This window comes from Pyrus communis, chromosome 3 (genome assembly GCF_963583255.1).
Source record: "Pyrus communis chromosome 3, drPyrComm1.1, whole genome shotgun sequence".
NCBI lineage: Eukaryota > Viridiplantae > Streptophyta > Magnoliopsida > Rosales > Rosaceae > Pyrus > Pyrus communis.
The window spans coordinates 30,789,896-30,805,295 of record NC_084805.1 but is presented as its reverse complement, the minus strand read 5'-3'; the positions used below and the strand labels follow the sequence as shown (position 1 = coordinate 30,805,295).

At 36.9% G+C, this 15,400-nt stretch overlaps 2 protein-coding genes across 8 annotated transcripts; one reads left to right on the top strand and one right to left on the bottom strand.

Annotated features, from left to right (window-relative positions):
• On the top strand, positions 1–7,094 carry LOC137729291 (uncharacterized). 4 transcript variants are annotated; one of them, XM_068468175.1, is made up of 14 exons: positions 1–187; positions 392–474; positions 604–685; positions 774–877; positions 1,132–1,258; positions 1,338–1,432; positions 1,669–1,792; positions 3,728–3,808; positions 4,512–4,610; positions 4,704–4,886; positions 5,554–5,694; positions 5,799–5,855; positions 6,145–6,282; positions 6,712–7,094. In XM_068468175.1, the coding sequence occupies exons 2-14, from the start codon at positions 434–436 to the stop codon at positions 6,913–6,915; spliced, it is 1,476 nt and encodes a 491-aa protein (XP_068324276.1). In that variant the 5' UTR covers positions 1–187; positions 392–433; the 3' UTR covers positions 6,916–7,094. The 4 variants fall into 4 exon arrangements, with proteins under 4 accessions (XP_068324276.1, XP_068324277.1, XP_068324275.1 ...); XM_068468176.1 differs by having other exon boundaries at positions 352–474; positions 6,715–7,094; XM_068468174.1 differs by having other exon boundaries at positions 352–474.
• Positions 7,095–8,395: 1,301 nt separating this feature from the next.
• LOC137728798 (myb family transcription factor PHL7-like) lies at positions 8,396–12,252 on the bottom strand. Of its 4 annotated transcripts, none has more exons than XM_068467567.1 (7): positions 11,968–12,252; positions 11,140–11,279; positions 10,379–10,455; positions 10,199–10,241; positions 10,001–10,049; positions 9,660–9,729; positions 8,396–9,162 (listed from the first exon to the last, which is right to left on the bottom strand). In XM_068467567.1, exons 1-7 carry the CDS (start codon positions 12,000–12,002, stop codon positions 8,617–8,619), a joined length of 960 nt encoding a protein of 319 aa, XP_068323668.1. In that variant the 5' UTR covers positions 12,003–12,252; the 3' UTR covers positions 8,396–8,616. The 4 variants fall into 4 exon arrangements, with proteins under 4 accessions (XP_068323668.1, XP_068323670.1, XP_068323667.1 ...); XM_068467569.1 differs by having other exon boundaries at positions 10,001–10,058; positions 11,140–11,287; positions 11,968–12,250; XM_068467566.1 differs by having other exon boundaries at positions 10,001–10,058; positions 11,968–12,250.
• Positions 12,253–15,400: the final 3,148 nt, after the last annotated feature.

The window sequence follows — 15,400 nt, the reverse complement described above, 5'->3', positions numbered from 1 at the left end:
CTCATGTGCATGTTATTAAAGTAACAGCAAGAGGGTGGGTTTGCTTTGATTTATGATTTGTGGCGTGGTGTCCGGGTTTCTTTGTATACAACTGTAAAGTGGGAAATTGCGGCTTGTTTCTGGAGCTCACGGTGTTTCTGGAGGTTGCTCACGGGGCAATGCTCCTGCCCTAGCCAATAGCCATAGGGTAAAAAGCTCTGCTCTTATTCGCTATTTAGTTGCATTCATAAGATAAAGAGTTGGGTAATGAGATCTGGAATTCTATTTCTGAATTTGATTTCTTTTCCCTCCATATGTTTGCTCCTTTCTTTTTGAGGGAATTTTGAAGTGAGGGGGATTCTCACTTGTCAGGAATCCTCTGCTGTCGTTTTCTTTTTTTGTTATCTGTCAGAGTAATGGGTTGGAGTAGCTTTGAGGGACGCTTGGAAGCAAGATGATCCATCAGTTCATTAATTTTGTCATTCGCCCTCCCAGGTATGCATCTCATCTCATGATGCTTCTTGGTCTCAGTTTCATCGACCAAGATGATACCTTGAGCTTCATATTGGTGATTTTTTTGTCTTTCCCTTGCTCATTTCTACGCATCTGCAATGTTGTAAACAGGGCAGAGTATAACCCAGATCAATATCTTTGGGAAAGGGATTTCACGCTTGCAGGCAGAGCATACAAACGACAGGACTTGGAGGCAAGTATGGCCACCAGTTACCGCTTATCAGAACATTCTTGTTTTCGCTTGGCAGCAATGTTAGATTATATGTTTTAAATACTTGCAGCTTACGAATGCTAGGGGCCATACCTTGCGGTGTAGCCATTATCTGCCTTCTCCTTTCCCTGATGATGTTTCTCTTCCATGTGTTATATACTGCCATGGAAACAGGTGTGTAATGATTATTTGAGAATTTTTTCTTCCCTTTTTAACAAAGTAAATGTGTATGTGATTATATGCACTTGGGGTGTGTTTTGGGTTCCACCTATACATTATGGTTATAAACAGATTGTTGAACATCATACATTATTTTCACTTCTCCAACACAGCTCTCTGGTGTGTTTTAAATAATTGAACATAAGTGTTAAAGGTGCTTTATAGACAAAGAGGTAGAACTGACTCTGTGGTAATGGACAACAATGCAGTGGGTGTCGGGCAGATGCAAATGAAGCTGCTGTAATGCTTCTTCCATCAAATATCACCGTTTTTACTCTTGATTTTTCCGGTTCAGGATTATCTGATGGTAACTATGTAAGCCTTGGTTGGCATGAGGTATGGTGTAACTTTCATTGTTACTTTATGCTTACTTTTCTCACTTTGTGCAGTTTGTAATTTTTTCTTTCCTGCTCAGAGATATGACCTTAAGATTGTGGTTTCATATTTAAGAAGCAAAAAGCAAATCTCGCGTATAGGTCTTTGGGGGCGATCTATGGGTGCAGTCACATGGTACATCGTCTATTCATTTTTTGGCTCGTCATTAGGTTAACTTGTATCATTGACTCGGATATGGAAGGGTCTTTTGGGATTCTTTAACTTGTTACTGCATTAAAAATTCGTATTGGCTTGATGGTCAAGGATAGTTATATTCTTCTTTGAGCGTAAAGAAACACTTCTACATTTTGCATTCACATAAGCATATTTTTGAAACTCCTGAAGTAATTAACCTCATATGTGTAATGCAGCCTACTTTATGGAGCAGAAGACCCTTCCATTTCCGGAATGGTGTTGGATAGTGCCTTTTCAAGCTTGTATGTTCTAATGATGGAACTAGTTGATGTATACAAGATTCGGCTTCCTAAATTTACAGTACAATCTCTCTCTCTCTCTTCAACCCCCCCCCCCCCCCCACAAAACCAAAAAACACACATTTCTCTTAGCATCCACATTGTATGATGCATGCAAGACTACGAAGATAAATTCATCATTGCAAAAACTATAAACAAATGCTCCCGCAAAATAATTTTTTCAGCTGGAGCATAAAAGCTTGTAGATTGAAAATGGCATGGCCAGGACTAGCAGTTGACATAATTGGTGAAATATAATTTTGACTCTTGATACCACTAATTAAGTTAAGAACCAGACAAGGTCAACGTTGCCAACCCAAATCTGTATCGGATAATAATTATACAAATGTATCTGCCAACCTACCTACATACAGTAACATACAGCCACACACGCTCGACGCCTATTCACACAAATGGGAAAAATGATCTCTTGCCAGGCTGTAGCATATCATGTTAGCTGCACATTCGAACAGAAGCTTACAAAATAACATTCAAGACTTTTGAACGAGAGAAACTACTCTTTTTATATAATTTGGTTATAGTATGGAGCTAAAATAAAGAGGCAACGTAAGGATGTAATAGGTACTAATCTCTTTCTTCAAGAAGGGGTAATCCATGGGCTGAGATGTTTTAAGACCTTGTGGTAGAGAAAGTGGAAATGGGATCGAAGATATGGAAATGCTGGACTTTAGCTGTATTCTGGGTGGAATGGTCATGAGATGAACAAGAAGGTTTTTGAAAATTATAGAGGTGAGGGCGTGGAGGCTTTATGTAAAGTAAAGATTTTGGACTTCATTTTAGGCTTCTTCTGTTTCCAAAGGCCTTGAGACGTTGCAATGATGATGCTCTGAGAGTTCTGGCAGAATTTCACAATAATGGGGTGGTTAGCACAATGACCAATGAAGCCTATATTTGCTTAATATCGAAGAAGAGTGACTCCTTGAAGATTGGAGACTACAGATCCATTAGCCTTGGTACTTGCCTTTGCAAGATTATTGCCAAAGTTCCAGCTCTAAGACTTAAGGAAGTGCTCCATGTCATTATCTCTAAAGCTTTGGGAATCTAACCAAATCCATAATGTTTTGGGAAATTTTCCAATCTATTATCTATCCTTATTTAAGATTCCGATGGGAGTGGCTTCAAGGAGGGAGAAGTTGATAAGAGGTTTCATTTGGACACGTGTGCGACATGGCTTCAAAGAGTAGGATTGGGGGAGGTCTGAGGGTTGGGAATCTGTGGAAATCTAGGGTATGTAGGGTTTGTTGCCCTTGCTAAGGTCAATACTTGTGACATGGTTCAAGAAGACGACCTTAGTTTAGTTTCTCACCTCAATGGTGCTTCTTGTGTATGTCTGATTTGGAATGTTCTGGTCATTCTTTTCTTCACTGTCTGGTTTCCTTGGGCTTATGGTTGAAGCTGGTCAGGAAGATGGTATAACTTGGGTACTTCCAAGGTATTGCTTTTCTCTTAGCCAAACTCATGTTCTGGTTTAGAAGGGTAAGAAAGCTAAGGTTATGAAGGGTTGGTTCACGCGGTGGCAAAGCTATGGGACAGAGTTCAGTTTTTGTCTGCCCTTTGGGCCTCGGTTTCCCCTGAGTTCGGGGGAATTTCTCTCTTTCATTTGTTTAGAATAGATAGGGTCAGCCTTATGGTTTGTATTTGGGTGTTTTAGCTCTTTTGCAGTTAGCTGTGTTTTTTTCCTGCTTTCTGTTTGTGGTGGTGTTCTGGACCACTCTTTTTGTTTCTCTTTTCTTCTTAATAATATTGTTTATTTATAAAAATAAATAAAAATTATCCCCTGAAATTCCCAATATCAGTATCATTTTAAAGAAATTATTAGCATTTGCATGGTTGATAAAGCATTAATTATATTCATTCTGGTTTTATATGTCATCTCTCCAGTCTTAACCCCTCCTTCCTTTTAACCTTAGTTTCTTTATCTCTTCCTTTTAACCAGGTTAAGATGGCAGTACAATATATGCGTCGGATAATTGAGAAGAAGGCAAAGTTTGATATCATGGATCTTAATTGCTTGCAGGTCTTTCTATATTAATAGTTTTGTTAACATTGGATGAGTTATCATTAGCCCCTTTCCCTGTTATCTCTTACAATAGTTGAAGAGTTACATTGCGGAGTCCACTCTGTTGTCTAGTCCAATTTGAACGTCTATTTTTTATGTTGCCTTTAAAAGACCATCCTGCCAAAAAAAAAAAAAAAAAAAAAAAAAAAAAAACCAATTATAATTATGTAGATGAACATCGTGTTTCCATTAAACAGACCCAAATGCATTTACTTTTCCATTCCTATGTTGTTAGTAAACTCATGAATGGGAATCATACCCATTCCTTTCAAATTCTTGATTGTTAGTAAATACAAGAATGGGAATGATACCCATTCCTAACAAATCCATTCCTTGTAATTTTCGAATTGGCTGATCTTTTGCGTAGATTATTCTTAAAAGGAGACTTAATAAATGGATTGACTGGATCATTGAACCACATTACAGGGCCACTAGCAGTGTGTCCCTTATTTTAGCTAAGGGGATCATAAATGTGTCATTTCTTAGGGATGAGTTAGACACATGCTGAACCAATACTTGTTATTTTTAAACTCTCTGCAGCCATTAGATCATTTATATGCATAAGCGTGTGTGTAAATCTACCACTATATATATTATTTTCTGAAAAGAACTTTAATCTACCACTATATATTGAATTCGGTCATTTGTGTAATACTGGCAGGTAGCAATCAAAACATTCATTCCTGCTTTATTTGGACATGCCAAGGATGACAAATTCATCCAAACCCATCATTCTGACATCATTTACAAGTCTTATGCGGTATTGCCCTCGTTGAAGGATCTTATCCTTACCTTAAAGTAATATGTTGCACTTGATACAGGGAGAAACAAATACATCTTTGATGCTTTGCAGGGGGACAAAAATATTATACATTTCGATGGTGATCACAACTCTTCTCGACCACAGTTTTATTATGATTCAGTTTCCATTTTCTTCTATAATGTTCTCCATCCCCCGCAAACGTCTTCTCATTCATGTAAGCTTGACAAGTGTTATGGTTTGGGGGATTTGAAGATTGGTGCTGGTTTGGATGAGGTGATTTCTGTTTCATATGATTTATTGTGGAAAACCTTCTTGTGTTACCATTGGTCATCAATTTTGTTATCATGACTGCTAGTATTGTACAAGCTGACGCTCCAACCAATTTACATATGCTTTTAAGAATCCCGTGTCAATGGACTGTAGCTCTAATCGATACTTCGTAACCAAAGGGCATTTCTCCCAAAATCAAAGTGAGAGGATGGAAGTTAGAGCTTGTGGCAGTCATGCATCATTTTTATATAATAGTAACCACCAATATCACCACCATCATCAGCACGCACAGCTAATCTTGAAGCGTTGTAGATCACGCTATGTTTCAATGTCAAAAAACAAACGCATACACATGCACAATCACCATCCTCATCCCCATTTGGTCATAAATGATAAGGTTCACTGAAAATTCTTCTATGCACTCCACGGCTGGCTTCCCAGTTATAATTCAGTGGTATCCTGTGCTTAAAGCAGGTGCTGCACAATAATATTTTAACAATGATCAGTTGTCAGCATTTTGTTATGGCTCATGTAATTGAGAAAGCCGTTTACATTGACTATGCCTCATAAGTCATAGCCACTATCTGGGATTGGGAAATAGAGCTCCACTACCATAGAGTGTTACATAATTTCCCGCACTAAAATGAATATGTCCCCACCCCTTTTGTAGGGCTTGTTATATGAGATAATTACTGGAGTTCATTCTGCGGGTACTGACGTGGCAAGTTCATCTTCTGCTCCTCCTGCCATTTCAACCACAAAATGTGTGGGCAAACTTCTTTATGAATTTGCACCAGCGACTACTGCTGTTGTATGTCCTTATTTTCTTTTAGTGTTTTTTTTTTTACCGTTTGTCTCTTCATATTCTCCATTTTATTGAGTCATTCTGTAACATACTAGTTATTGAGAATGCAGGATTCTGTGAATGATGAAGCTGACACACTTAACAGTCACAAACCATCACATTTAGAGGTGACGTAAACTTTTAGATTTTTTTCCCCATCTTTTCAATTGAGGTCAGTCATCAGAGTAGAAAACCATGGATTGGCAATGGTTTTTCGTTAGCTTGGTAATGCAGATGATAGTTTCTTGTTCCAATGGAGTTTTGTGTGTTCATGTATTGATGAAGTGCTTTTTTAAGTCAAGAAGAATTCAGTATACATTGTATTAAAAGACAGATTATACTCGCGGCTCATATGACTTTTCAACTTGTCTGCTTCACAGATTGTAATACTGAAATACTGCAGTTATGGTTTTACAGGAGCAGACTAATGGTGAGAATGTAGAATGTTGTTCATATACAAGCTCAAACAGGGAGAGTTGGGGCAGATGCTCTTCATTAGGAGGCAGTGATGAAGAATCTTCTGCTGATTGCACAGCTGCTGACAGCAGTCATCAGGTCTCTCTTTCTCACACAACGCCCAACACCCAACCTATGACTCTCTTTATAATTCAGATTACTGTAGAGACTTATTTTCTTCACACACCAATTAAAAGTTTTTATTTAATGTTAGCTTCTGTTCAGTGGGACTTGTCAGCATGAATTAAGGTGGTAATGTAATGTTGTAGACTCATCTAGACCTGGATCCTGGCTCTTATGGTCTATGGGTTTAGTTTACTGAAGAATGGGAAATATTCTATCAGGATGTTTTAGGTACATTGGTCGCTTAAAGAATGGGTAATTGTATGTTTCCGGTATATTTATATCTACTGGAAAGTTAATTATACGTAACATACTATTGCGCATTCTTCACGCACTGCATAGGATTTAAAAAATATATTTCCAAGTTTATGTTTCATGATTGTAAGTTGCCCCTTTTGATTGTAGAAGAACCTTAAGGTGTTTGCGAGGCCTCTTCGATGCATACAAAAAAAATCATCAGAGCTAAGAAAAGAGGAAAAGAAAAAGAAGAAAGTTCTCGTTGCTCCAAAGAAGACCAACAGTGAGAAATTTGAAAAGTTAGAGGCCCTGAGCAAACGACTGCGTCTTTGCATCCTAAAGCGAGTGAAAAATTGCAGACATCCCACTTAGTGACTGCTGTAGTATAAAAAGTGTGTGTAGCTACAATTGTTTTACCTTATGTTGTTGATGTATTCTTCAACCTTGTATGGGTTGTTAAATCCTTTTTTTTTTCTTTTCCTTGTTTAAAATCATTGATTGGTGCTGTTCTTATTTCCTTGTCATGGCCCTGTTCTAATTTCTGCGTGCCATTTTCGTGTCACGTAAGGGTTCCATGAAGATCTATCAGTATCGGGTTCCTATTGCCCTCCGTCTCCCTCACATGTGGCGTTCCAGTGCCATAATGCAATGCAGAGGGAATCTGTTGGGCCATAGGAGGACTAACATGAACAGGTTCGCTGCTGCCACCCCGCGACAGTTTGTCATGTCAGATTCTGAACTCTCGCTACTCCCGCACTCACTACTGATGCCTCCCATCCTACAAAGCGCAACTTCCCATATTACCCACTGATGAGAAATTACTTTTAAACTAACTAATTCAAAATTTGATAACCCCACGCCGAGCTAAGTCGGGCTAGCTTGTAACCCATCAAGGTGGTGGGACATCGGTTCAGCTCGTTTGGCAGGAGTTGCGGTTGCAATTTGCTGGCTACAAAAATAAATAAATAAATTTACTAACCCCCTCCCCTGTTTTCACCTGCTTCTCTTTGACTCTTTTTCTTATATTTACTCTGATAAAACATCTGCACGCCAGTAAGACCCAGGCTATGGCCAAATTTCGAGAGAGAGGATCCTTGAAGGATCCTCCAATCACATCCGTTCATCGTATATTATGCGGTTAATTTTTGTCAGATACTATTTATATTCAATTTTAAATAATAAAAAATTACAATGATTTCTGATCACACAATGTACGATAAATATATGTAATTGGAGGATCCAGCAAAAATATCTTAGAGTTTTCCTTTATTAAAGTTGCCTGACACTACACTTGCGTATTTTTCACATACTATACATTTAGATACTATACAAGTCCCGTATTTTACTATGTTGCCTTGATTTGGTTGAAAATTCTCTTGTTTAATTTAAGGAATTTAGGCATACCCAAGCCGTCGCACTACGAATGAGGATCCTCTCCTGAGCAAAGGATGAGGATTCTCCTGACCAAGTCTATCGGGCCGTTGAAATTTTATCCAACGGCTACAAGCAATGAGTCTCTCTAAAAGTTATAATAATTGTAACCGTTAGATAAAATTTCTACGATCCGATGGGCTTAGTTAGGAGGATTCTCACCCTTTGCTCAGGAGAGGATCCTGATCCGCCGCACTACATGTTGAGGCCTACTCTTGAAAGTTCAACACATTTCAGTGCTCGACCTTCTAACAAAAGCACTTCTAGCATAAGTATTTCCTACAGAGGCAATCCCAGCCAAAGCTCTTAGTTCTGGTTGTGATATTTGAATTTAAGTAACTAGGGTCAGCTAAGAATATCCGAAGATGGAAATCAGAAAACGCATCTAAAGAATATCTATCTGGCCACAAACAAGAAGCTGTGAAGTAAATAGTAATCGTATTGCAGTAGAGTTACTAATTCCAACCGTTGATCACATCAATGCACTCCATCTAAATAAGGCACAGAGTTCACTGATGTGCTAGAAGCTTGAACCTGATTAATGTGCACACCTGTAATTAGCAACATTCTTTCACTTGATTAGAGTCGAGACGTATCTCCCAAGGAAACTCAAAGGCAAATTCAAAACTCTACAATACTAAGCTACATGTCACTGCCTGCATCTTTTTCCAATTGATTTTCATTCCTGAATGAAATCCCGGATGAGGGATGAAACTGCTCCCTAGGCAGGAAAGCTGTATGTCCTTGCTGGTAGGAAGAGTTTAAGCTCGACTCTAGTATCTGGTGTGTAAGCACCGCTTCTGGATCAGTGAATGGTTCACCTATGTTAACCCATCGCTTCTTTGTCAACCTCTCTACTTTTGGACTCTCAGCTGGAGAACCAACATGACAACCAGAATCTGGAGTTAAGGGTTCACGATGCGATGAGAAAGATTCATCAATGGAAATGCTCTTGGCTGGCACACATTCCTTGGCGGCCTTGTCTTGGAGGGGGCACTCTGAGGTCGGGGCAGGAGTTGCAGGATCAGTCTTGTTGTCAGATTCTGGGCAATTGTCACTTGACAAACGAGCTAAGTGCCCAGAGCCAGGTGCTTCTGAAAGAACTCCACTAAGTCGCTGCTGCTCTTCAATAATTTTCTTCAAGTATTTACCTTGGGCTTCTATCCGTAACTGTAGCTGTCTCTGTACCTGTTGGGCATTTATGAGTTCAGCTTATCAGCCAATGCTGGTCTGAATAAACTAGACCTTTCCCCCTTCCCCCTTTATCCTCTATGCATAATATGCAGCAAAATTTGTAGTATGGTAGTTGGGTAGGAGACGGTTTTAACTGATCTCTTTGCTATCCAAGAATTTGGTCATTCAATCTTGCTAAGGATTTCTGACACTATCAACATCATTTTTTAGGGTATACATTGCTTTAAGATAGGTGAATCCGAAATAGCTAATTTGAACTTTGAGTGGCAACAATAACCGTGAAAAGTATATACCTTAAGCGATATAATGCTTTGTAGCAAAGAAAAGATAAAATCCATTTGCAAAATCATTTCTTCTTTTTTTTTAAATTGTTCATTGAATAGACATTTTTCTTATCTCAAGTGGATAACATATATATGCTGTTGGTAAATGTAAAACCCAGTGACAATACATGATTTTATTGGAATCTATATTTGGTCGAGAAAACATGCCTCTAATTGCTCATGTAGTCGCTTCTGCACCTCCATCTGCAGCTTGAGTGCTTCTGTGATTTGCATTCCACTGTGAACAGAAACAGTACATACTTCCTCACATCAATCAGCAAAACTGACAATTTACACAAACTGATAGTTTCACATGCAATAATAATTCAGTAATATTCTATTTTTGTATGCTCCATGTGGCTTAAAAACAGTGAACTAGATATGAATCCTTCAATTTTAAACTTTGACTTCAGGTTCCTTTAGAATAGAATACGGGGTTCTGATTGACATGGCCCATATCTTAGCTGATAACAGAAAGAAATGTCGATATAAAAGGCAGATCTACTTACGATGAACCATCCAAATTGGAAAGCACATCCCCAGGTTCTTTCTTGTCAGCTTTTTTCCCTTGCATAACATGTGAAGAGAAACACAGTAAGGGTCCAATAATAATTCATCTTTGATAAGCCTTTATCACTATAGAGGACCTGCCTACTATGGAATCCGAATTCACAAATAATTAACATGAAAGAATCAAGTTCACTTACCATCAGATGAGGAGTCTGGTAGGTATTTTGCAAGTCGATATTTCTGAGTGCATCACACAAGCGATATTAGAGGAAACACCATCGAGAAAGAAATGTATCCTCACTCCTTCTCACACCCGCCAAAAATGAGAAGAAAATAAAGGAAAAGTCAAGCATTGGACAGAAGGTATTTTTACATACCTGTAAATGGCTTTTTACATGGTATATGGTTAAACCTTGTACACCCATCACTCTCAACACACCTTTAGGCGTAGCACCTAGAAAAAGATTAAAAGGTAATAACATAAGATTAAATAAACAATATCACTACAGAAAGTGGACAGATGCCTGATGCCTCTATTGGAACTCAGAAATCCCTAGGTCATAATGCATCTATCCTAGATCTTTGGTCATGCAAAATATCATCTTCTGATCTCAACCAAGTTCTCAAACATATTACATACACCACATATGCAAGATCAAGTATGATTTAAACCTGGGACCAATTTTTATCCAAAGAATCATATATGATATATCTGGAAGGTCATTATGGGTCAGTGTTGGAATTCACTATGAATTGTGAGCTGAAAAACACTATCAACAAACTAAAAAACTGGTCTTCCCTCAGTTAAATGGAAAATCAACCTGATTTTTTTCTCTATGGTTTCACACAATAGGCGAGATTGCTTAGTAGCCCAGGACAAGAAAACCTATTAGATATACACGTCTGGTACAAGAAATAGTTAATTCCATTGTAGTTGATGAAACTATGGAAAAACAATGTAAAAGTCAAGTCAAGATTTCGTCTACCAAAGTACAAAACAGGGTCAAAATTTTCCTTCATAAATATCAGCTCCGACTTATATATAGTTTAATTCCCTCGCATCAGCAGATAAATGCAACAACCAACAAAAAAAAAAAACAAATCCCAGTTGATCAGATAAAAGTTGAGGGTGACTCACGATCTGGGCCACCAAGTTGTGCCACAGCATCAACAAAGCGTTCATGAAGCTCGCGTGTCCAACGCAATCGCTGTTTTGAGGCAAGGTTAGGATTGTTGAGACTGTTTCCTCCACTGACGAGATCCATTGTGTTGATGACACTGTCAAACTGTTAACCATGAACAACAAAGTTGTTGCAGACTAAGCCTGAACTAGGAACATCCTTTAGTGGATACATTTGCCATTTATTTACCTAAAAACAAATGAAAAAGAGAGCCACAAAAATTCATAATGCACAAAAGTAAAGAATAAAAGAAAGAAAATTTAATGACTCATACCGACTAAAACCTTATCTAACACATCAATCAGATGAGAGAAATAATTTCATGCCAAAATTCCAAATAAGTAGCTTAAAATTCTTAAAAGGAATCATCGTCTACCAAAATTCTGTGAATTATACATTCTTTTACAGTAAATAAGAAATAAACAGTCAAACTTGAATATAAGCCTGCAAAAAGGGAAGATTGGCAACTAGACTGTGGTAGAGCTATCTATCCATCTCCCATGACTATTCTACAACACTTGAAAGTATTGAAATTGAAAAATTTTAATCTTTCGAAAGGCAGCGAGTTTAGGATTGGTAAGGAGGACCAAGGGCTGCGTCACAATCTCATTCCAAAATGTCACCGAAATTAGGGTTTCATTAACAAGTAAGCTGCTAAATATTATTATGAATTCAGATTTTAGAGAGAAGGAAAAATATACTTATATTCAATTCATTCATATTTGTTTGTTTGTTTAGGAGAAATGGAGAATTGGCGAAAGAAGAAGAGAAGCGAAGAGACTTACCCAACTCGGACGACGGATCTAGTCTCCTCCATCATATTCCAATTTCCCAACTTTGATCTCTCCTCTCCTCACCTCTCCTCTGCGTGTGTCGCCTCTGTGTGTGGTAGTAGTAATTCAAAAGAATTCAGAACAAGGAAGGAGGTCTAAGTTTTGGAGAAAATGACTCTATTTCTCAGTGATAGATGGTTTGGTCTCTGGTCGTAAGAAAGAGAGGTGGGGACAGAGAGAGATTCCAGACGGACAAGCGGTAGCACCAACCGAAGTATAAAAAGAGCTGAAAAAGACGAGACTTTAGGCCACGACCCTTCCTCGGGGGAAGAACCCAAGTACGAAACTAAGTGGGTAATTGGGCTTAATACCCTTTTACAAACTCACTGACCAAAAGTAAGCATTCTCTGTAAAAAAAAATCTAAAAACTCTTCATTATCCGCACAATGTTAATATAGACACAAAATTAGTAGATTACTGACACAATATGAAAGGTATTTTGGTTTAAAATGACTAGTAAAATTGTATTTTGAAAGCACAGCTAATTTTGATTTGTGTATTTGTAAAAGGGCTAGTAAGCCCAATTTTCCAACGAGTAACAAAATCAACCCCTTCTATCTTTCAAGAACCTCTAATCAAATGTGATTTTATTTTTTCTTTTGTTATGCATTGAGAAAAATCAATTGTAACGTAAAACAAATACGTATTTGATAAATTATAACTTTAAAAGTATTTAGCGTGTAAAAAATATTCTCACAATTTTTTATGCAAAATTGTTTTAGTTGTGGATAATGACTAAAGTGGACAAGATGTAGGGAATATGGTGATAGTGATCATTGTGGTGCTGGTGCTTGTGATGGTGACGATGGTGAAGCAGTCAGTGATGGTGGAGAAGATGGCGGTGGTAATGGTAAGAAAGTTGTGGCGCCAAAGATGGTGGTGGCAACGGTGATAGGGGATGCTAGTGGTGGTGGTATTGACTTGGCAGGTGATACTGGAGTTGAAAGAAGGTAGATGATGTCATTTATTCAAAATCAATGTGTGTATCACATGAATTAAAATATTTATAAAAATCTATATTATGCTTCGAATGAAAACAACTTGAAAAAAAAATAAATAAAAATAAATAAATAAATAAAAACTAAATGCTGCTGTCAAATTAGGTCTCTTACTGTCCTTTTATTCAAAAGTGCTCAAGAAAAACAGTAAAATCAAATATCAAAAGAAAATTAAAAACAAGAGACCTAACTCCACCTACCAACTCTACTGTATTGTTTGCAAATAAGTAAAAAATCAAATATAATAAGACAACTCACATGTGTTAACAAAAGACTGAATTTTTTATACTACTTAGTACTAAAGTCTTGTGGTATTCCTCTTCATTTGTAAGTAAGAATTCGATTCTCGCCAAAGGGAATTTGAACCATATTTTTGCTAGCCTATTTTGAGGCTTCACCCACTCCTTTACCCCTAGATAATGTCATTTGCTAAAATAAAAACTATTGAATTTTTTCTTTATGCAAAGGATTCAAAACATGTTTGCTTCTATAAACAAAAAACTCTTGGTCTTATGTCTCGAATCTATTGAAAGATTCATTTTCAAGGCCATCTCCAACTGAAATGGTTAAATATAGCTCTATTAGAATTATAGTCATGTAATAAATTATTTTTAAATGAACAGGGTCGGACCATATTCATATATCATCTCTAAAAGGCTAAACAAAGTCACTTCAATAATTTATTACTTTTAAGTTCATACTTGAAATAATTAAATTTATCGAATTTAAATTAATTATTGTAGCAGATGAAATGTGCCCCAAAAAACAAGTTAAGAGGGGCTACACTTGCCAGCTTGATGCCCCCTTAGTCAAATAATAACATGGTGGGCTCTATTCAATTATAGCCTAGCCATTCGTTAGAGATGAATTTTTGGTCAAATCAAGATAGCATGTTCCATTGGTAATGGCCCAAAATGAGACGTTAAATTCAAAACTTTAAATTTCAATTTGACGGTTGACTTTAAATATTTTCCTCCCACCCGATATACCAAAATTTATTACTTCATTTATGTTTTTTTTAACAAAAATTATCAAAGTTGGGTTGTTGTTGGTGTAAAAATAATAAAATAATACTTAAATATGCTAACATTTAAGGTAAGGGAAGTAAAATGTCTTTGGAAGTAGCAAAAACCATATTTGAAGGTAGCGTCAATTTTGCCATCTCTTTGTCTATGTCATCTTAGCCTTATTTTCCATATCAGCTTTGACATCTCAGTTGGAATAAATGGTATGTCATTTGTTACTGTTATATATATATTTGACATTTCCTCTAAAGATGGTCTAATATGCAACCTGCAAACTAGACGGAACTTGAATTCTCAATCCAATAATCCGTAGTCCAGAAACAGTGTTCATGCTACATAACCAGCCCTTGAGTTTCTTGTCTCAACAAGAACAAAAACAACTAACCTCAAGGAATCTGCTTGATAATATTCCGTCCCTTGCCCAAACAACAATTTGTATTTTTTCCGGCAATTTTGTCATCTTCCTTTGCCGCATTTTGGGAGCTGCACCTGTGTTTGGAGTTTACTCTTATCTTATTACAAAACTCATGTGATTCCCACTTGGCCACCTTTGGTTCTCTTCTATATAATTTAATTGTTATAAATACAAGAATTCCACTACTGGCCGGCTTGGAATTTGGAAAAACTAAAATACCATTGTGACATGACAAGCTTGTTTGCCTTGATTGCATCAAAGAGACGAAATGGTAATTAGCATTTTGGATGTGTAGTTGCGAGAGCGCAGCACTCTGCTCTATTTCATGAGATCAATTTAATGAAACAATTTCTGTTGTGTTGTTTTTAAGAGTAATGTTATTCATACCATATTTTTGTATCATATTTTTATATCATCTTAGGTGACATTTGATATGGATAGTCACATCATTTGAATTAATTAGATTTTTAAATTTAGTTCATTATTTAATAAATTAATAATTAAGAAAAAAATATGATGATTGTGGTATACGAGAAGTTTTTTTCCTTCATTTCCTTGGGTTTTGCAAATTTTTCAAATGATGTGGCTGTCCACATTATATGCCACCTAAGGTGGTATAGAAATATAGTATAAAAACATCGTATGAATAACATTACTCTGTTTATAATTCAATAAGAGTAATGTTATGCATACCACATTTCTATACCACATTAGGTGGCATCTGATGTGGACAACCATATCATTTGAAAAATTTGTAAAACCCAACAAAAGGAAGGATAAAGACTCACCCGTATACTATAATCATCATTTAATTACTAGGTTTATTAAATAATGAACTAAATTAAAAAAAAGCTGATTAATTCACATGACATGATTGTTTAAATCAAATATCATCTAAGGTGATATGAAAATGTGGTACAAAAATATGGTATAAATAACATTACTCA